We start from the raw sequence: 22,824 nt of genomic DNA on the forward strand, positions 1-22,824 counted from the left end.
TATCAAGCCTCTTATTAAGAAACCAAAACTAGATCCTAGTGTACTGGCAAATTATAGGCCTATTTCAAATCTTCCATTTATGTCTAAAATTTTAGAGAAAGTTGTGTCTGCTCAATTGAGCACCTTCCTGCATAAAAATGATCTGTATGAAGAATTTCAGTCAGGTTTCAGGCCCCACCATAGCACAGAAACTGCACTTGTTAAAATTACAAATGACCTGCTCCTTGCGTCAGACCAAGGCTGCATCTCATTTCTAGTCTTACTTGATCTTAGTGCTGCGTTCGACACCATAGATCATGACATACTCATAGATCGATTACAAAACTATACAGGTATTCAAGGGCAGGCTCTAAGATGGTTTAGATCCTACCTGTCCGATCGCTACCATTTTGTTTACTTAAATGGGGAGTCATCTCATTTATCATCAGTAAAATATGGAGTGCCACAAGGATCCGTCCTAGGTCCCCTTCTATTTTCAATATATATGTTGCCCCTTGGTAATATTATTAGAAAATACGGAATTAGCTTCCACTGTTATGCTGATGATACTCAGATATATATCTCAACGAGACCAGATGAAACTTCCCAATTATCTAAGCTAACAGAGTTTGTTAAAAATGTAAAAGATTGGATGACACACAATTTTCTCCAATTAAATTCGGATAAGACAGAGATACTAATTATTGGACCAAAAAACACTACACAGAATCTTGTAGATTACAATCTGCAACTAGACGGATGTACTGTTACTTCCTCTACAGTCAGAAATCTGGGTGTTATATTAGACAGCAATTTGTCTTTTGAAAATCATATTTCCAATGTTACAAAAACTGCATTCTTCCATCTTAGAAACATTGCCAAGCTACGAAACATGTTATCTGTTTCTGATGCAGAAAAGCTAGTTCATGCATTCATGACCTCTAGACTGGACTATTGTAATGCACTTCTAGGTGGTTGTCCTGCTTCGTCAATAAACAAGCTACAGGTCGTCCAAAATGCAGCAGCTAGAGTCCTTACCAGGTCAAGAAAATATGATCATATTACCCCAATTCTACAGTCTCTGCACTGGCTACCTACTAAGTTCCGTATCAGTTACAAATTATCATTACTTACCTATAAGGCCCTAAATGGTTTAGCTCCAGCGTACCTAACTAGCCTTCTACCACGTTACAACCCATCACGCACCCTAAGGTCACAAAACGCTGGACTTTTGGTCGTTCCTAGGATAGCAAAATCCACTAAAGGAGGTAGAGCTTTCTCACATTTGGCTCCCAAACTCTGGAATAGCCTTCCTGATAATGTTTGGGGTTCAGACACACTCTCTCTGTTTAAATCTAGATTAAAAACACATCTCTTTCGCCAAGCATTCGAATAATGTATCTTTTTAACTGTGAGTGTAGTTGCATCTGTTCAAAGGTGCATTTTTATTCATTAACTTGGGTTAAACTAATTTTACTTTGTTGGATCAGCAGCTATGCTAATGATGTCTGTATTTTGTTTCTATGTTTCGCCACGGGATTTACATCCCGTGGTAACTAAGATTTACACAAGCTCCAGTCTGGATCCAGAACACCTGAGATGAGATGATGCTGACCCTCAGAGGACCCCAGATGATGCTACCTTGAATCAACAAACAGAACTAACAATTATTGCTAAATGTGTCACTGAATCATATAATAACTTAATTAATAATATTGATAGTTCATCGTCTAGCTGACTACGTCTTATATTATTATTATTTTTATTTTTTCTAAAATCCTGTCAAATGTGCACAAACTACTAGCTACTACTAAATATTGTAGAAACATAATTTTCTGTAAAGTTGCTTTGTAACGATTTATTTTGTAAAAAGCGCTATACAAATAAACTTATAAATGATCAAGTGTCTTCATTAATCATTTGGTGTTCCCCAGAGCTTAGAATTGGGGCCACTACTGTTTTTACAAATATAAATTTCAGCAGGTAAACACAAATAAAACAGATATTGTTTAAATTGTTAACATCATCAACATATATGCAGGTATCTTTAGACAGCCTTAGGCCATGTGATTAATATATGTTTATTTATTTGTTTATTTATTTGGATCCCCATTAGCTATGTCCTAAAGCATTGCTGGTCTTCCTGGGATCCACACAACACTTAACATTCATACATTATTACATACATTACAAATAAGGAAAAAAGAAGAAAATAAACTTTTCCACATTACAAAGCATCTCTATAAACATTTCTTCCACACTTTTTAATATCTAGAGCACCGGCTATAAAAAAAACGTATTGCTCATTCATTTAATTCCTATACCTCAAACTCCTGTAAGTACAGAATTCCAATGTGTGCCTTTACTTGCCTTTTAAAATCATTTTTGTGTGTTTGTGTTTGTAATCCTAATTAATGACAATGGTAAAAGATTCCACGATTTCATTGCCCTAAATGTTACTGTACATTTAAGAAAATATGCTTTATTGTTAGGGGGTATAAATCTAGCCTCTGTTGCTCATCTAGCATATTCATGTGACTGAACGTTAGATTGTAATTGATTATACTCATCCATTGTTTTTATGTTGAAAACAATACTGAAGCAATCATCTTATCTTCCACTCTTAGCCATATAAGATAAAGTGCATACTTTTAATGTTTGTATCACACGGACATTGGAGGATTTATCTTGTTGCCTTATTTTGTACCAACTGGAGTTTCCGCAAATCCTTTTTTGTAGCATTAGCCCATATACAGTCCAGCTGTGAGAAGAAGAAATTTCTGGATAAGTGTTTTATTTATATATAATTTCAGTTCCAGTTTGGACCGTAGAGAATAATTAGACCCAAATACCATGCTCTTTGTTTTAGATGTATTTAGTATCAACTTGTTTTCTAAAACCCACTTTTCTATACTCTCCAGCTCCTCATTCAAAACAGCCATCAATTCAACCGACATTTGTGCAGATGCATAAACTGCTGTATTGTCTGCATGCATGGTTAATTTGGCACTTTTTAATACCAGATATAAATCATTTTAAAAATGGAATACAAAAGTGGTCCTAAACAGCACTCTTGTTGAACTCCACATTCAGTTCGCCTTCTATACCAATAACTTCCTTTAAAAAAAAAAACTCTATGGGTCTATTATCCAAATAGCTTTCCATCCAAGCAATTACTGATAGTCTAAATCTATAATTCTCCAATTTACAAAAGGAAGCTTATGATCAATAAGGTCAAATACAGCTGTAAAATCTAATAAGACATTATCTTTTTTTTTTTTTATCCAACCCTCGATCCAATCATCTATCATTTGTGCCAAATCTGTACATGTGGAGTGGAGCTTTTTCTAAAAGCATGCTGATAATTTGATGTCAGATTATTCTGTGATACATAATCATGTATTTGATCAAATACTGCCTTCTCAAGGACCTTACTGAACAATATCCTTACCAGTATCCCTGAATAAAAGCTTCCTGGGTAAATCATCTATATGACATTTTATACAAAATTCTTTGCTTTGCTTTGGATATTTCCCCAAAAAACACAAGGTAGCCCCATAGGCGCCACCGTCCTTTACTTCACTCCGCTGCGCTTCAAAGTGATACAAATTAAATGTCTATACCTTGATGTAAAATGTCTGTAACTTTTAAGTTAATATAACTGATGACACCATATCCCCATATCAGACAGCTTTGAGTTAGGAATATAGTCGTTTGAAGTAAAGAACATAGGCCTTTGACCAATTTCTTTCTTTATTTTATGCTTTGTTAATTACTTTGCAAGGATATTATTATTATTTTTTTTATTATTTAAAATGTGCTTTATGATAATAGCAAGTGCTCTGTGCATTTTAGGGTAGATTTGAAGACAGCCATTGTAGTGTTATCCTTGGTCTTTGTCTCAGTTCTCCAGTAAAAAAAAAAAAAAAGAAAAAAGAAAAAATGGAATATATTAAACTTTCATGAAACATAATAATTCTGAACAAAGTTCTCTTCCTCCATTCAGTTCTAAGTGAACTTTTAAAATTCAGCAAAACCAGAGGATTACTTTACAGCAGCAACAAATGCACATACTCAGCTATCGATGAAAGGTGACCACAACTTTTTTTTTTTTGTATCTCACAATTCTGACTTTTCTTCTCAGAATTGCAAGTTTATATCCAGCTATCTCTCCACTGTAATTTCGAGATTGGCATATTTACAACAGTGAAATACACTCACCTAACTGCAGGGGGCTCCAAAATAAAAATACAGAAAATGACATACAGTTGATACAGTACAGAAATAAACGCCTGTGATTGTGAAAATAAATGTTTAAAAGTTGAAAAAGTCAAACAGGCAAAAACATTTTAAAATATTTCAACCTTGTTTTTAAATGAAAATGACATTATGAGGCATTGTTAAAGCTCAAATAAACTCAGGGTTAGGAGGTGTTGAAGTGGAGTGAATGCTGGGGCTTTGCTAGCACAGTTTGATGCTCGATCATGACAGCAATTAGCTCTCAGCTGTGTGTTAATGACAGGCCCACTCATTATCAGCCTATTACAAGAGCACACTGAAAAACACTCCATGCTCGTCACACCACCATCTGAGTAAGAACAGCATGAGAACAACCTGTCTGCTCAGCCCTGCTGTTTTACACCAACAGACAATCAGATAATGAAATAATGAAACTGCTGAAATGGAGGAGAAATTAGGTATAAATGTGATTTAGCTTATAATGTTAAAAATGCTAGACAATTGATCTGAAAATGGGAAGCATTCAATTTCACTTCAATTATTAGCTGGAATCACTGTTTTATGCATTATATATAAGAAGCAGTCAAGAACACACAGGTCTGTCAGATTTTAGCTTCATTTCTTGAGATTTAGATTTAGTTACTGTATGTGAACGTTGAATGTTTAATATGTGATTTAAAATTTAGTAGAAAATTATGGTTTGTCCTGTATTAAAATGAGGTCAGGTTTCTGATAATCAAGGTCACAGCTATATTTGGGAGGGCACAAACTACACAGTCTTTGCATAAAATGTTCAAATTGAAATTTTCAGAACAAAATAGGGAATCGTTAAAGGTATAGTCCACAAAAAATGTATTTAAAAAAATCCTCATAAAGATGTTAACTGATTGACTGGAGTGGTCCTTGTGGATTATTGTGATGTGTTTTTCAGCTCTTTGGGCTCTCATTCTGACGGCACCCATTCACTGCAGAGGATCCACTGCTGAGCAAGTGATTGAATGCTACATCTCTCCAAATATGTTCAGATGAAGAAACAAACTCATCTACATCTTAAGTGGCCTGAGAGTGAGTACATTTTGAGCAGATTTTCATTTTTGGGTGACAAAATGGAAATCAAATGGCCTGAGAGATCAAGTGCATCAAAAAATGACAACTGTCGACCTCAGAAGGTCAAATTCAGTTTTATATGAGCCGTTTTATTCTCCACTCATTTATTCATATGAGTTTTGCCATTTTTGCAACTAAAATTTGGGACACCATCTAAATATAGTTTTCTAAAACATCTTCATGGAAAGTGGCATGAAACATTAATCACACAGGAAAAAGTACAACACACAGGAACTCCTCTGATTTTAAACAAATGTTCTGTCCAATAAAGTACTCGTGAAATAAGAAGAAAAAAAATCTATTATATGATATATTAGTGATTTTTAATACTTGCACATAGACATTGACCTTTTTTACAATCAGTTGCTGCAGCTTTAGACCAGAGATTTAGGCAGTGCTCCTGTGGTTTATACCATTCTTGAAACTAGAGCATTTGCAAAAACAGGAAACAGTGGTTTCTGTTAAACAGGTAGCAAAAAACTAGGAGAGGAAACTACAGAAAAGGGTTTAAACATTCAAAAACGCATATCTGGACGTGGCAAACTGCTGTAGCACGACTAACTAAACCCCATCTCAAACAGCCAAGAACCCCAGATGTTTCGGTAATGTGCCTCAATTTGCTTGATGGCTTATTTTTATGTCTCTAATAACAGTCTTGACGGTTTAAATGCTTAATTGCATGCTGCTTGTGAGTCCCTGCCATTATAATGACAAGGGGAAAAATCTGTTATTGTTGAGGTTACAGAAATGTTAAACGGTCTTCACTTTTAAAACAGAGACTGTCTTTGGATGAATAGTGGGAGGCCACAGCTGAGGCCAGAGCTGTAATTATGGTATATGATAAGGTCACTCTTTGAGACGAATAATGATTGCATTTTGGCCTGTTTGAGAGATGAGGCTTCGATAAAAAATAAAATAAAAATCATCATCATGAGACAAACAGAGCAAGCAATATGAGGAAGTTAAACAATATACCCAAGATGATACATTACACAAACATTAAATTTCTAGGACATCACTTAACATTTTCTTTTAACTGGACCAAAATGCCCCGTAACCTGCCTTCATACTAATACTCACAGGAAGTGTTGCCTACACTCTGAAACGTCCTGATGATTCTGGTCAGTGCATCTTATTTTAGATCCAAAATACTGAATCTGATGTTACCATAAATTGCAAGAGACGTGTAGGATGTTTCCTTTAGAAAAAAAAATGTTTCTTCATGAACACTTCCCCATTTAGCCATCAAACACTGGGTTAAGAAAATTCCCCAAAGAGCTGTGTTCACTATCATCCAAGAGACGTCCGTAAGTAGAGCGTCTGCAACAAACAAACAAATCATAAGTTACTGACAATAATCAGCAAAATGAACACTCTCTCTGTTATACCTCAGTATTTAATTTAACGTTAAGGAGGCACAAACTCAGTGCTGTCAAATAATTTATCATGATTAATCGCATCCATATATATATATATTTTTTTTTTTTTGTGTGTGTATATAACAAATATACACACATATATTATGTAAACAATAGGGTCACCATACTTGGCTGTATGTCATGTCACTCTTTTAAAGTCATACATTTTTATAATAATAATAATAATAATAATAACAATAATAATAAAATGCAATAGTCCTAGATCAGACTATATTTGTAATTTATTTGATCAACATTGTGAAATTCACCATAAGATACTTTGGAAGTAAAAAAGGGAAGGAAACTGCTTGACTCACCGCATTTTGAAGTAGTATGCACCACCAAGTAAAATTAGTACAATGGCAATAAAGCAAATTACAATGGCAGCAACACTTCCTAGAAAAGAATAAGGAAAATATGTAATTTGATGTGTCATACACGACATATACAGAAGTCAGTCATGAAAGCCATTTCAGATATATGACTAGTAAAATTACATGCTTGTATGCAAAATATCAATTATTCAGTTTAATGAATATATTTATCAAACTGCAGCTGAGCGAAAAAGCTGTTCTTTTCACATACAGCGGCCAAAAATTGTACAAGACATGCTTAAAGATGTCAATGCCACCGCATTAACAAAATATAAGACAAGGTGTAATTAATTTTGAGAAAAGATAACAGAAACCTTTCAAGTTCACAAAAAAATTCACGAAAAGAAATCTGTCAGATTTGAAATGAAAAACAAAATATATTTTTATATAAGCTAGTGTTCAAATTGAAGACAAACACCAGTTTTAACTAAACTTCACTGAGCAAAAATGAGTTCTTCTGAGAAAAGCTCTAACATATTGTTTGCAGATGACACTTGTTATTCAGTGCTAAGACATTCAGACAGTCTTAAGAAGTGTCCAGCCACTGCTTTTCCAGTAAGTTCTCATTCAAACTCCAAAACATCTCAGTGACACTTAGCTGTCACCAAACATAAGTCATCAACGCAGCACAAAGTGCAAACATCATAGATGCCAATGAAAAGGGCGAGGAACAGTTTAACCTAGTGAACTGTTAATGATTCAGTCACTCAGTTACTGTATTAAATATTAACACTCCTAAAGTGTTTGGGAATCAGTGCTTTGGATGTGTACAGAATAACAAATCCAGTTGTTGAAAACACTAACCTGTTGTGACCAATCTCTGACATTGATTGATACCCAAGAACTTTGCATTTGACAATATCGTTTTATTACAGGCTTTAGGGTTGTCATTTTATAATTTTCTAATGAATTTCATGCTAGATATTTCATCCTAAACCTATTTTAGGGACGCATGGTTACACATTTCAGCTTAAAGCAGTTACGCTTTGGAAAATACTGAAGTGCCTTAAATAAAAAAGGTTGTATAAAGTGGCCAAATTTCCCAGAATTGACCCCGTTTATATAACCATATACGCAACAATATATAAAGCCTAAATAACATACATACTCCTTGACCTGCTTAAGATCTGGAGCAGAAGGTCAAATAACCATCAAAAGGTTATGCTTATTTAACCTATATGTAAACAGGCCAAAACTTGCATGAAACACACTCTATTAAAATATGAATATTCTTTGAAATAAATGAAATATTTACACGCATTTCCAAAAAAATGCATACCTGAGCTCAGGGCCTCTGGATGCTTCTTGTCTTGGTCAGAAGCAGCTGGGGTTTTGGTTGTGACCGGTTTTGAGGTTGTTGCTGCTGTTTGTGTTTGTGTTTTATTTTTTGTTGTTGCTGCTGTTGTTTTTGTTGGTGGTGTTAACACAGAAGTAGTGGGCACCGTTTTAGTCGTAAAAATGATTGTTGAAGAGTTAGTTGTGTTTGTGGCAGTAGTAATCGCCGGTTTTGTGCTTCCCAGAGTTGTCTTCTCTGAGGTATGGTTCTCTGAGGAGGGTGTTGTCAGCGTTTTAGTCGCCAAACCCGAAGTGACTGTGGGCGACGCGTTGGTCGACGCGTTGGTCGCGTTGCTGGTCGCGTTGCTGAGCTCAGTCGCTGGAGAGGTAGCGTTATAGTAAGAGGTTGTGTTTGATGTTTTCTGGACAGGTGTGGAGCTGTTCGTAGTGCTCATGCTCACATTATGTGGGGACTCAGTGCTTGTCTGACTTGTATTGTGGACGGTGGACACGGATCCATTCGTTGACTGAGTCTGAGAGGAATCTGCCGGTGCTGTGTGCGTTAGTGAAGGAGATGTCGCTACATCTGAGGTAAATGTAGTCGCAACTGTAGTTCGTGTTGTTACAGTGCTCTCTGTGCAGCCTCCAAACATCACCCAACCTGCCACACACACACACACACACACACACACAAGCCACGAGAAGCCTGTATTAACTCACGCACAACATACTGACAGGCTAGTGAATGCATTTCTGAACCAGTGTCGACAAAACACACCTGCAGAATAAAACTGAAACTGTTCTGTAATACAGGAAACGCTTTTGTAAATGTTTAGTAGTTAGTTACACGTTAGTTCATTCATTTATAGCTTTTACCTTTATTACGCTTTACAAAAACTAAAGTAACACGCAGTTACACATACTTTACAGTTTCGTCAAATGATTTTAGTCGCACAAGTGTTTTGAATTAATTAGTGTAGGCTACTTTTTAACATTACACATTATTACACGTCACATATAAATATAACTACAACAGCAGAAGCAGTGTAATTTAAATTTAAAGGCCTGTTAAATAACTTGGATGGATATGAGCAGGCTATTCGTTGCCTATAAATAATAAACAGCTATAATAGAAAATACATAGGCTATACTATAAAAATGAACACTTGAATTTGTGTCTAAAATCCATTTTAAACATACCTGCTAATATGACCAGCGTCGAAAAGTGCATCATTTTCCTTCCTCTTTCTGCGTGCACCGCTGCGACTGTTGAACAGTTTCTCTATCGCACTCGTATGAGTGACGAGGACATCCTCACGCGCAGGTGCACTGTGACCATCTATAATGGGTCAATATAAGATGAGCAAATAAAGAGACGGCAAGTGTGCTTTCTAGGCAGACAGTGTTATTAATATACACAAATGTTGGGAGGGAACCAAATATAAACATTAAGGAAGTATATGCAAACATATGAGACTAGGTGCAAAGTGTGTTATGACTAAAACTAACCACTAGGTGGAAGCAAATCTAAGCGAATTCACCGAAGAGACAATTCAGAGAAACATTCTGATAAATACAATGACATTTATTAATTTCGAAGATCTGAAATGACTGGTGGATAACAAGATCATAGATAAATACAACAGAGAGTCACAAAAAAGTACAGCCTATTTGTGTAGCAGCCCAATTTCAGAGAAAATTATCATAGGTCTTAAATGGAAATGTTGTTTTTTTTCTTTCTCAATGAATCCTAACATTAGACCAGACTATATCATCGAAATTATCATAAGAATTAATATCAGTCACTGGGTATAGCCTAATTATACCATCGTGATTAATGTTCATTGTCAGGATTAGGCACAGTTGCTAGACATATCAAGACTTACAGGCTAAAACGACATGCTGTCTTTTCGTCGTATCATTATTACATTTGCTGAGACTACTTAGTCAGGTTTATCATCATTCCAAACCACAATCTGTGATGATCTGTCAAAACATGTCACAACATGTGTCGAGAGTCATATAGGTGGAGCACAATAGGAACAAAGGCCCTGCTGACTTTGTTTTGCAACTCACAAATGCATTATGGCAGAACAAGTTGGTCAGAAAGTAAGAAAGTAGCCTTCTGAAAAGACCAGCATGAGATGGTTTCTGGCCTAAGCTGTAAAATATGTTTCCTCTGCTATTGCCTTTCAGTTTAATCAGTTAAACGCCGGTTGGCTAGGCTGGGTAACCAGATAAACTATCTTAAACAAGCCAGGAACAACAAACCAACGTAGACTGGTTTAAGCCAGTATTTTGGGCAGGGAAAGAAATGCATTTAGGCTATTCTGTCAGCAGATAAGCTGTTAACTGTGATGAAACAGGAAGGAATAAACATAAAGCACTGTACATTTATTCATGATTTAGACGCGTGTTCAGGGAACGCCTGTAGTTTCAGAGTGACTGTTACTGAATGCCAGGATGTTATTTCAAACATGCTTTCATGGTTTCGAGTGTGCATCCGCATTTCTTTCTCCAAAATGATGCAACAACCTGTACAGAAAATGACAACGTGCCAGCACATTCAGAATGCAGCACGTAAAGCATTCTAGAGCACCTTTATTTTAGTATCATTACTCTAATATTTTCTGATTAGATTTGAAACTAGTTTTATCTTGTTGTGTGTATTTTTAACCCACTAAATATGTTCTGATAGTTTTTATATACTTAATTATTATTAGCGCTGTCAAATGGTTAATCGCGATTAATCGCATCTAAAATAAAGTTTTTGTTTACATATTATATGTATGCGTATTGGGTATATTTCCTATGTATATGTAAATATACACATGCATGTATATATTGTATATTATGTATTTACATGCATATACTGTATGCATATTCATAATTAATATTATTTATAAATATATTTAAAATATAAAATAACATATTTTTCTTAAATATATGCATGCATGTAAATTTACATATACATAATAAATATAAACAGTACACACACATATTCTGTAAACAAAAAAGTTTATTTTGAATGCGATTAATTGTTTGACAGCACTAATTATTAATTAACACGTTGAATTAAATGCGATAAATAAAGACTGTTAGTATTTTCTTGTCAAAATTACTGCAATATTTTCTAAATAATAGTTTTATTTAATAGTTTTACTTTGATTATTATGCTAGATCAGGTTTAACTAAATGATAAAGAGACAATAATTTAAATAAACGATAATGATAAATGTTGTCTTTGCAACTAGCTGAAATAAAATATGTTTATTTATTCTATATATTTTTATTCCATTTTAAAGTTTATTTCATTTTAATGTTTGGATTGGTTTTAATGCATCATAAATTGTGAAAACAATGCACTCGAAAAATGTTGATTACAGAGCAAAGCAGACAAGCTTGACAAGCACTGGCTGACAATGACAGTCATATCACTAAACCTTTTAGATAACAGAAACTCAGAAAAGAGATTTAAAAAAAGATAAAAGAGATTAAAAATAACCCAAAGAACCCAGCCTAACATAGTAATGTTAAAGTCGTTTAAACTGAACTAATATAATATAATTCTTTCCATTTCCATTTTCTTTTCTTTTATTTACTTTTATTCTCAAAAATGTACAAAATGTTCAAAACAATAACATATTCTAATAATTAAAACTATAGTTTTCCTCAAAAAACAAAAAAAAATAGATTATGTGTTAAAATAAATGACATAAATTAAACAAACAAAAACAAAAAAATATGGGGGGCAAAATTACTCAAAATTAAATCATTAAATCAGTGTTGAAATATGTAAATAAATTGTTAAATACATAATTAAATAATTAAATACATATTTAAGTAAATAAAAAAAAATCCATTCATTCATTTCCTTCACATTTCATTTTCAGGATTAAGGTTGTCGGCACATAACTCTGTAAATTAAATAAAAATTAATTATTTAAAATAAATAAATGGTTTATACAATGAATGAATTAATATTGATTTATTTATGCATTTATGTATTTAATTATTTAATTATGTACTTAACGATTTATTTATATATTTCAGCATTTCTTTAATGATTTAATTTTGAGTAATTTGGCCCTCCATACAACAATATATATATAATATGAAATTGAAAGCATATTAAAGCATTTTCCAATTACTAGTACTTAATGAACAAATGATCATCATCAGCACCAGTCTCTCCTGAATCTTTCGTGTCGCGCGTGATGTAACACTCAGTGGGCGGGGCTCCACAGGTGAGTCTAGGACAGGTTGTCGAAACCTGGAGCGATTATGATGTTGACAAGCGTAGACAGTCACGTGACGTTCAACAATAGTCAGATTATACGGGATCCTCCCGCGAGAAGTTTCTGCCGCCCAGCTACTTTTTAAACAACCGGAAACAAATCCATCTATTGCCAGCAAGTCTATTTTAGTGACCTGAAGCCATCACCATGCGAACTCCCGGGATTTTTATTTTCGGGATGGTGCTGGCGCCCTGCGGCTGGGTCCTGGAGCTGACCAGCACCGTGGCACCAGCCTGGCGCACGATCAACAACATCCCGGGAGAACCCAGCGACTTGGTCCTCCAGCAAGGATTATGGGACATCTGCAGGACTTCCACATCGTCCCGGGACATTCAGTGCAACCAGCAGGACACGCAGTACTTCAGCGCGCAGATCATCCAGATCGCGCGAGCTCTGATGCTGTCCTCGCTCATTCTCAATCTCATTGGCATCGGCGTGGCGTCAGCTGGAGTGCGGTGCTGGACTGACAAACCGCACTGGACGGTCGCTGGGGTCGGAGGTCTCCTCATCTTCATCTCAGGGGTCCTCACCATCATCCCAGTGTCGTGGTACACTCACATCATGAACTCCATCTTCTCCACATCCACGGATGTCCGTGTGGGATACTGCCTGGTGCTGGGCTTCATCGGCGGGATCATGGAGGTCCTCGGTGGGCTGGTGATGTCCCTCGGTTTGTGCCGGCGCTGCGGCGGTCAGAAGCGCGTTCCCTCTCCAGCGCGCGTGGACGCGGTGCCCAGCGTCAGCAGCGTCAGCAGCGTCCCCTATTACTCCAAACAAAGCGAGATGGACTTCACACGGGCCAAGAGACAACAGGACAGCAGACCGGCGACTAGCACTTCTACAGCACGACCTTGCGACACAGATTTGTGAAAGAGTTAACTTTTATTCTCGTGAACAAACTGCGAACTTCACTATGATAACCATCGCATCGCTTCCCGCGTAAAACTCGAGATTGTCTATCAGATGAAATCAGTTAGTTTATCTTTTTAATAGCAGTTCTGTTTAGTGGTTATCCCGTCAATATAGGCTATATTAGATGTATTAAGACATTTAACCTCTCAACTGTCGCCTGTTCCCTCAGAGGAAGCCTAAGTTTACTTTATTAAAGGATTTTACAAATAAATCCTCCTAATCATGACAAACTAGCCTCTATATTGTTGGAAAAGTGTACTTAATAGATATTTTGCCATTGTTTATGGTTACAAATGATGTAGGAACATAGATTAATTTTTTGCTCCTCAAAAATCTAAACCATGACTTGAGTTTTGAACTTTGTCACAATTATTATTATTATCATCATCATAAAGTATATATCAATTGAAAGACTAATACCTCCAAATTCTTCATGCGAGAACCATTTTAAAATCTGACACTGCTTTACCAAGAAAAGTCATATTAAAATGTATTTGTTCATGAATTAGTTTGGATAGTGCACTTTCACATCTGTATTCAAAAAACAAGTGTGAGAGTTAAGAGGTTCATGTAAAATATTTTGGGAAAATATATATTTTGTACACTCTAAATCTTAATTTTTTAACCTAGAAAGACTTGTTGCTTCAGAAAATAAGTTTACTATGTATGTAAAAGTTTTCGAGCAACTCGATTTTTCGGAGACAATAAGGAAGATTTATTTATTTATTTATTCAGGTTGACTAGCGTTAACATTGAAATTTATAATGTAAGTGCCTTATATTTGAGTAAATCTTAACAGTCCCTATAAAATTTTCAGTGAAAATTGTAAAAGGAAGTGGCCTAGATTTTTCATAGTTGTTTACACATATTTTTTATTACGAGTCATGTGATTACATTACATTTTAGGATGTTTAGTTCATGTTAAACATTATTTTAGTGTGTGTGTGTGTTTATTAGCTGTGGTTCACTGAAAGGCTATTTTGATGAACTGTAATTCATCATGTGACCTCTTGTTTTACCTCCTGTGTTATCATGGATGTTATCAAGTCATGTCAGCTAGTATTTTAGCAGAAACGATGGATACCATCATAAATACTGAACGTGGTAAGGTTTTGAAGTTCTATTGAAGAGCACTAACACCATTAGTTTGGTTTTGCACATTGTACTTTATATTGTGAGGCCCTCATCACTGCAGTGGCATCAGGCCTTCCCTCCATGTCTTTTTGTAGAAGCCTACTAATGTGTAAATACATAACTTATCAGGAAGCTCTAGAGTTTGTACAGTTATTCCAAGTACAAAAAGCAAATCAATTCTTCTGAAGGAAGCTAATCTTAGCACAAGCACTGCTCACATAGGCTTTGAATGTTTGCAGAAATGTGTGTCACTGGTGTTTACGACGGACAAAATGATATGCAGAATGTCTCTGGAAGTTTTTGTGAACGGTAATTGTTGTAATTGACGTCCACCCATCAAATTTTGGGCAAATGATTGAAGGCTGTGTATTTTTCTGTATGTATTATGATTGTGATAGATGAACAATATACTTATATATATTAAGCTGCATTAATATAATAAAAATAAGTTTACGAACTGTTCATTTTGAATACAATAATAATATGCGTAGCAATAATGAATGTTATCATCTTTTTGCTGTATTTAAATGTGATTTTACATATTTTAAAATTGCTTTCTATATTTATGGAGCTATATTTGAATGTACAATAACTTGTCAGCATTATAAAATGTATTATTATTATGAAATCTATAATTTCTGATCACGTGTTAGCTTTCAGCATAATGTTAACTGTAAAGCAGTTGAGAAACATTATTGTAACATTATTTGGCCCAATTATCAACCAAATGAATAAACTGAAATTAAAAGGCATGTGTTTGTGTGAGACATTTTATTTTAAGGCAATTTTAGATTTGGGGATTGAAACTAACAAAGACAACTTGCTATTAAACAAAACTTAATGCAGATAAACTTTTGACATGAAATCTCATAGTCTCTCCAGTATAAACAACTTTTCTTTGAGACAACTTTCCCCAGTCTCTTCTATCGATCCCCTAGCCCTGCATCCTGGTGTTCAAGGTTCGGCTGAAACACGGCATGCATCCAAAACCAGTTTTGTCTGTATTTGAACCAGGCATTCAACACCACGCCCTTCAGATGCTTATCATACAGATCTACCTCCTCCAAGTTTCAGTATGTTTCTTCTTAAGCAGCTGACACACTCATCTCTCTTCAGAAGCGGACAGTAGCTCGACCCTCAACCATGCGGACTCCGGGGATCCTGATATTCGGCATGGTCCTGGCCCCCTGCGGGTGGATCCTGGACCTTACCAGCACGGTCGCACCCAACTGGCGCACCATCAACAACCTCGCAAACCAGTCTCCGGATCTGGTGGTGGAACAGGGAATCTGGGACATCTGCACGGTCTCCACAACGTCTCGGGCCCAGCAGTGCAACCTGCAAGGCAACGACCAAATTTATTTTAGCAACCAGATCATTCCGATCGCTAAAGGGATGATGGTCGCGTCACTGATTGTGACACTGCTGGGCCTTGCATTGGCAACACCTGGAGTCAGATGCTGGAAGGAAAGACCCAGGTGGATACTGGCGTCTTTGGGTGGCCTCCTTATCTTCTGCTCCGGAGTCCTGACCATTATTCCCATCGCGTGGTACACTTATCTCCTCAACAGCCTCAATTCCACCTCTGTCAAAAGAGATCCGACCAGAGCAGATGACATTCGCGTTGGCTACTGCATCATTTTGGGCTTCATCGGAGGCATCATGGAGGTCCTCGGGGGTTTCGTGATGTTCCTCGGGATTTTCTCCTGCTGCGGTGGATGCATCCGCGGAGAAAAGTCTCGAACCTACACAACACAGCGGCCAAAAACGGACAGGCCAACTCCTCTGCCGAGAATGAACATACCAAGAAGCACCAGCAGGAGCACCGATAGCAGCGTGCCGTACTCGCAGAAGTCACTAGACGATGAACTGGACTTCCCAAGAGCCAAAACCCGAGACAGAGGATCCGTCAACACATCCGGAAGACCGTACGATGCTGACCTGTGAAATTGCTAACCTAGTCAGTACATACTGTGAATGTTTTGTAAGATGTAACACCTGTTAAAGACCTGAGAGATGTTTGAACCACTGCACTAAATTGAGGTTCTTTGTTGTCACTTATGGTTCCATTTAGAACCTTTAACATCCTTTGACTGCACAAAAGTTCTTTATTCTTAGGGTAATTTAGAAGAAATGTTTTGCTTTCACTGAAAGGCTCCCAAAAAGGACTAAACCAAAAAAAGAAACGCTTTATTTTTAAGAGTGTAGATGACCATACACCTTTTCTTGCTTTTACAAGTATTTTACATGTTTACAACAGTTACTGATTGTGCTTGCCAGTTGCACTCTTATTCTAAGCAACGTGAAGGTTGTAAATAGACCAAATGTAAAATTCCTGCCGAAAGATGATGTTTGTAATGCAGGTTGAAATCAACTCATGCATCTTAGTGGAAGACGTAAGCTAATGATATATCACTATATATACTGCAAGATTGTATAAAAACAAGCTCATTTGAACAATGAATTGTGCAATATTTTCCTTTGCTGTGGAAAAACAGCCTAAGGTTTTACCCCAAAGAGGTCTGTGATGCAGTGTAACTAGTAATACTGGTTGTGTCAGTTTTATCTCTATTGGGTCATGTTTGAATTGTCGGCTGATCCGTGAGTCATGTGAACAATGAAGTGATTGACATGAAGTACATTGCTCCACAACGTCAAGTTTGTTGTTTTAAATACGTAGTTTTTGTGTTGTTAACCGTTTTTACATTTAAACCTGTGGCTGTACATTAATATCACATATATACTTTCTGCCATTGCATAATAAATGATCAGCTGCTTCTTGTATGACAGCATGACAGTAAGCAGACAGTGTATATCTTCAGTCCGGAAGTACAAAACAAACTTGCCTGTTACACAACAAAAGAGAAATGTATTATTAATAAAGTTAATCATTAACTATAAAACAAATACATATAAGTGCAGCAGTGCAAATGAGGTAGAATGGTCTTACGCCATGCATCCAGATAAAGAAAGATGGGGGTAAATCAGATTATAATGACTTTATTTGACTGTAATTTCCCATTGGGGTCAAGGTTTGTGTATTAAAGTACTATTTATTAAAAGCAAACACTGTTGTACATGTGCATTGATTATAATAAAAACCAGGGGCATTAAAATAAAAGTATATAGCAAACTAATGTGACATTAATTAATTTACATGGATAAAGATATTTAGGAAATAAATCAGCCTTCCATTGATGTATGGTTTGTTAGGATCAGACAATATTTGGCTGAGATACAACTATTTGAAAATCTGGAAACTGAGGGTGCAAAAAAAAACTAAATATTGAGAAAATCGCCTTTAAAGTTGTCCAAAGAAGTTCTTAGAAATGCATATTACTAATAAAAAATGAAGTGTTGTTATATTAATGCTAAGAAATGTACATAATATCTTCATGGAACATGATCTTTACTCAAAGTCATAATGATTTTTGGCATAAAAGAAAGATTGATAATTTTGAGCCATACAATGGTTTTTTTTTTGGCCACTGCTACAAATATACTCCAGAAACATCAGACTGTTTTTTTGGCTCCAGAATCACATATAGCAAATATTGTTGAAGTGCACTGAATCAGATATTCAGACTGAGAAATAGAAGCAGACAAAAACAAACAAAAACAAAGATCTTTATTCAAAAAAGAACAAGAAAGAAACCTGTACAGACAGTCATGTTAACAGTTGAATGAGGCCTCAACTAAACTAAATTAAAAAGGCTGAATGCAGAGTTGTTGTGAAACTCCAAAAGTAAAAGTAAACACAACCAAAACCCATACAAAAATGGCGTGACTGTTCTCCATGAAAGATACTTGTCTGTGGGTTATCAGTTCATGAAACTAGTCTGCTTTCAGGACTGAGCTAAATATAACAGCAGAAAAACAGCACTGAAATACCGGGCATGTTTCAGGAACCAGTCAATGCATGTTTAACATTATTCACATTCATCTGCCTTGCAGGTATACACCAACCCAAGTCATGTTCTACAATCATTCAAATGTGCTGCGGACTTCACGTTTTCCATATACAAGAATTTTCAGTTAATGCTGAGTGCATTCAGTGCTACGTCAAGACATATGTACACCAGTATAACATGAGATTAATATATGTATTATGTGTGAATATATATATATGAAATTGTATTTAAAAGATACAGTTTAAAAAGACACACAAAGAGAGAGAGAAAAGAGTTACCATCATAATAGAGTTCATTTGAGACATTGTGTTGTAGAACCACGAACCTATTTTTTGGCATTAAAACATGTTAAAGATGTGCTCCGTTTCTTAACAGGGCTTCTTCAGCTGCCTTTTCTCTGTTGACAAAATGACAAATTTGGTTTACAGACTATTCCATCACTGCAAATCATGTAACACTGAAATCATGCTATTAATTTCCTTAAAAGGGTTAGTTCACCCAAATATTAAAATTATGTCATTAATAACTCACCCTCATGTTGATCCAAACCTGTGAGACCTCCGTTCATCTTGGGAACACAGTTTAAGATATTTTAGATTTAGTCCGAGAGCTCTCAGTCCCTCCATTGAAGCTGTGTGTACGGTCTACTGTCCATGTCCAGAAAGGTAAGAAAAACATCATCAAAGTAGTCCATGTGACATCAGAGGGTCAGTTAGAATTTTTTGAAGCATTGGAAATACATTTTGGTCCAAAAATATCAAAAACTACGACTTTATTCAGCATTGTCTTCTCTTCAGATCTGTTGTGAGCACGTTCACAGCACTGCAGTTTAGTGATATCCGGTTTGCGAACGAATCATTCGACTTAACCGAATCTTGAACCAGTTCAACAAATCGAACTGAATCGTTTGAAACAGTTTGCATCTCCAATACGCATTAATCCACAAATGACTTAAACTGTTAACTTGTTTAATGTGGCTGACACTCCCTCTGAGTTCAAACAAACCAATATCCCGGAGTAATTCATTGACTCAAACAGTACACTGACTGAACTGCTGTGAAGAGAGAACTGAAGATGAACACCGAGCTGAGCCAGATAACGAACAACAGACTGATTCGTTCTCGAGTCAAGATCCGGTTGCATCAGTTTTCGGATCACCAGTTGTGATGGGAAGTTTGGTTCTTTTCCGTGAACAGGTTCTTTCGGACAGTTCGATTCAATAAACCGGTTGAAGAAAACGGTTCAACGGTTCTTTTGCGCTCAACGTAATGAAGTCATTGGCGATGATTGCCCTTGATTCAAGCCTTCGGTTTACCCGCGTTCATAACATTAGCAGAGAATCAGTTCAGAATCAATCACCAAAAGAATCAGTTCAGTTCAGAAGCTCTGTGTGTCGGTCTGTTTCACGCTGAATCACACATGCGCAGTATCATCAGCTCTTCGGTTCACGAATCGGACGCGTCTGACAGAAACGGTTCTTGACTTGAGAAAGAGTCAGTCTTTTGTTCATTATCTGGCTCAGCTCGGTGTTCATCTTCAGTTCTCTCTTCACAGCAGTTCAGTCAGTCACTGTTTGAGTAAATGAATTACTCCAGGATATTGGCTTGTTTTACTAAGAGGGAGTGTCAGCCACATTAAAAAAAGTTAACAACTTAAGTAATTTGTGGATTAATGCATATTGGAGACGAGAACCGTTTAAAACGATTCAGTTTGTTTTGGTGAACTGTTTCAAAAAGATCCGGTTACATCCAATGATTCGTTCGCGAACCGGATATAACAAACTGCTTTGTTTTGAACTCTCTCTCACAAGAGACACGGAAGAGAAGACAATGTTGAATAAAGTCGTAGTTTTTGCTATTTTTGGACCAAAATGTATTTTCGATGCTTCAACAAATTCTAAATGATCCTCTGATGTTACATGGACTACTTTGATGATGTTTTTCTTACCTTTCTGGACGTGGACAGTATACCGTACACACAGCTTCAATGGAGGGATTGAGAGCTCTCGGACTAAATCTAAAATATCTTAAACTGTGCAGAAGATGAACAGAGGTCATACGGGTTTGGAACGACATGAGGGTGAGTTATTACTGACATAATTTTCATTTTTGGTTGAACGATCACTCAACAAACTAAAAACATCAGGTGTATTCATTCCACAGTATGCATGTACAGCATTTTTAATGCAATCCTGAATTAAATGAAAAAAAAAAAAAAGATCTCAGTCTCACCTCTTCTTCGCCTTTTGCCTTTGCCGGAAAAAAGCCATCCCAAAGAACATGATGATAAAGCCAATGATGGAAGCCAGGAAACCGAGGGTGAGCGGCACAGACAGAGAGTTATTAATTGTTTCATTACAGGTGTCTCCGATGTAGCCCAGCATACACTCACAGGTGGGCTTCCCATCCATCAGCACACATCTACCATATTTGCATATAATATCAGCACAGGCCATTAGATGGCGAGACACAGCACCATCATCACTGGCAGGAGCAGACATGCTGAAGCTCTGGAGTACAAGAAAACACACGCAAACTACATAAACAAGCGCTGTTGGAAGAACAGAGAACCTGAGCAAATCAGGCAACAAGGTTGTGGAGAGTGGGGTAAGATGTGCCACTCTTACCAAATCTGGGTCAAAATAAAATTAGAAGAAAGCAGAAATATTGTAAGTCTGTAGAAATAATACTTTTGGTGCAGTGGTGCAGTGGCAACATTCCTCAGTTTAGAGGTAATGCATAAACTGAATTAATAGACATCAATGATTTACAATCACTTATAGGGTTTTTCATGTTTCCAAAAGACTTCTGATAAAACAGAATAAAAACAGAAATATTGTGAATTAATCTAGTATTTCTGTGATATAATGTGTTATTTTAGAAAAATCTTTCGTTTGAAAAATCTTTGTGACCATAAAAGAATGCACTGTATGCATAAAGTATATTGTTTACACAATTTTAGATGTAAATAAATTCTAAAAATCTTATTTCATTCACCAGTTTTTAGCATAAAAATGTGCCACTTTCACATTCAAACAGTTTGACTGATGGACCACAAATATAGCCTGATTTCAATGGACAGTTTACCAAATGACACGTGTTTCAAGGGAAAAAAATCTCTCATAAAATGAAATGCAACAAATTCTTTAAACAAACAACAAACAATGAAATGCAAACCAATTCATTATAAATACTAAAAGAACAAACTTAATCACTTAACACAGGCAAATGTATATTTGTGTAAGCATGTTCTTCAAGCAAATGAATGTACGGTAAAACTAACACATGAAGACATCTGAAATAAACATGCCCCAACAAAACAGTTAGCCTAACTGGCACTGAAAGCGTTCATACACCATGTGAGTTTGATGCCAGCTTACAGCCTCAAGGTGCACCCTTAAAATACCAAGACAAATACCTCCCCAAGGCAAAAAGACAACTGAAATAGCGCAGTACACGTTTATATCTAGGCTACTCACCGTTTTCCACGTGAAAACTGGCAAACATACATTCAGAACTATGACTGGAATGCAAAGCTGTAGGGTTTACCTGTGTTCAAATGAGGAAAAGATGGCGACAGAGACGGCTTAAGACAGATGAATGCATTGAGAAAGAAAGAATAAAGCAGTTCCCAAGCAGAAAAGAGACACACCCACTGAGCACAACACACGGTGAAACTAACTCCTGTCAGGTAACACATGGCGAAGGAGGAGTGTACTCTCAGTTTACAGGAAGAATAAGGCCAGATGAGCGCCAGAGTAACAGTTTTACGACATTTAAATCAGTGTAAGATGTGCCAAAGTGTGCCGTGACGCCCGATAAACAACCAATTCCGCGAGCTTCCCGAAACACGTTCTCCACCCTCGATAAACCGATGAGTAGGATGCGGTTACTTTATGTAATCCTTAAAACATATTTATTTTAATGGCGGTATGTTTTATAGTTAAACTAAATGAAGTCTACCTTTGAGAAAGAGACAGCCTTATACTCTCTTAATCGTTCGACTGCGACTGGATCACCGACTCGTTCCCTCACGAATCATTCAAGCAATGTTTGTTACCGAGATCTAGATTGAAAAGAAAGAGCTAGTTAACTCGATTTTTATGCCGAGTTTTTAACACTATACTGCAATAATATGGCACAAACTTCTCAAAACGTGTTTAAAATGTATTTGTTTT

The 22,824-nt window shown here is 36.3% G+C and overlaps 3 protein-coding genes and 1 long non-coding RNA gene across 4 annotated transcripts; 2 read left to right on the top strand and 2 right to left on the bottom strand.

Annotated features, from left to right (window-relative positions):
* Positions 1-5,393: 5,393 nt before the first annotated feature.
* LOC113109607 (prostate androgen-regulated mucin-like protein 1) lies at positions 5,394-9,848 on the bottom strand. The gene is made up of 4 exons (XM_026273293.1): positions 9,593-9,848; positions 8,397-9,053; positions 7,061-7,139; positions 5,394-6,645 (listed from the first exon to the last, which is right to left on the bottom strand). The coding sequence occupies exons 1-4, from the start codon at positions 9,624-9,626 to the stop codon at positions 6,564-6,566; spliced, it is 852 nt and encodes a 283-aa protein (XP_026129078.1). The 5' UTR covers positions 9,627-9,848; the 3' UTR covers positions 5,394-6,563.
* A 2,605-nt stretch (positions 9,849-12,453) lies between these two features.
* On the top strand, positions 12,454-15,504 carry LOC113109610 (claudin-23-like). Its single transcript, XM_026273297.1, has one exon. It carries the CDS (start codon positions 12,838-12,840, stop codon positions 13,558-13,560), a length of 723 nt encoding a protein of 240 aa, XP_026129082.1. The 5' UTR covers positions 12,454-12,837; the 3' UTR covers positions 13,561-15,504.
* A 219-nt stretch (positions 15,505-15,723) lies between these two features.
* On the top strand, positions 15,724-17,813 carry LOC113109609 (claudin-23-like). Its single transcript, XM_026273296.1, has one exon. The coding sequence runs from the start codon at positions 15,880-15,882 to the stop codon at positions 16,681-16,683; it is 804 nt and encodes a 267-aa protein (XP_026129081.1). The 5' UTR covers positions 15,724-15,879; the 3' UTR covers positions 16,684-17,813.
* Positions 17,814-18,345: 532 nt separating this feature from the next.
* On the bottom strand, positions 18,346-22,436 carry LOC113109617 (uncharacterized). Its single transcript, XR_003292991.1, has 3 exons — positions 22,196-22,436; positions 20,879-21,156; positions 18,346-19,044 (listed from the first exon to the last, which is right to left on the bottom strand). It is a non-coding gene; the product is annotated as an uncharacterized LOC113109617 (long non-coding RNA).
* Positions 22,437-22,824: the final 388 nt, after the last annotated feature.

This window comes from Carassius auratus, chromosome 10 (genome assembly GCF_003368295.1).
Source record: "Carassius auratus strain Wakin chromosome 10, ASM336829v1, whole genome shotgun sequence".
NCBI lineage: Eukaryota > Metazoa > Chordata > Actinopteri > Cypriniformes > Cyprinidae > Carassius > Carassius auratus.

Bases quoted from the DNA above. Each gene is read 5' to 3' on its own strand.
- LOC113109607 (XM_026273293.1), bottom strand. From the start codon at position 9,626: ATGATGCACTTTTCGACGCTGGTCATATTAGCAG. The intron at 7,140-8,396 runs GTATGCATTTTT...ATTCTTTTCTAG, and splicing joins TCCAGAGGCCCTGAGCTCAG to GAAGTGTTGCTGCCATTGTA. The intron at 6,646-7,060 runs GTGAGTCAAGCA...TGTTTGTTGCAG, and splicing joins GCATACTACTTCAAAATGCG to ACGCTCTACTTACGGACGTC.
- LOC113109610 (XM_026273297.1), top strand. From the start codon at position 12,838: ATGCGAACTCCCGGGATTTTTATTTTCGGGATGGTGCTGGCGCCCTGC.
- LOC113109609 (XM_026273296.1), top strand. From the start codon at position 15,880: ATGCGGACTCCGGGGATCCTGATATTCGGCATGGTCCTGGCCCCCTGC.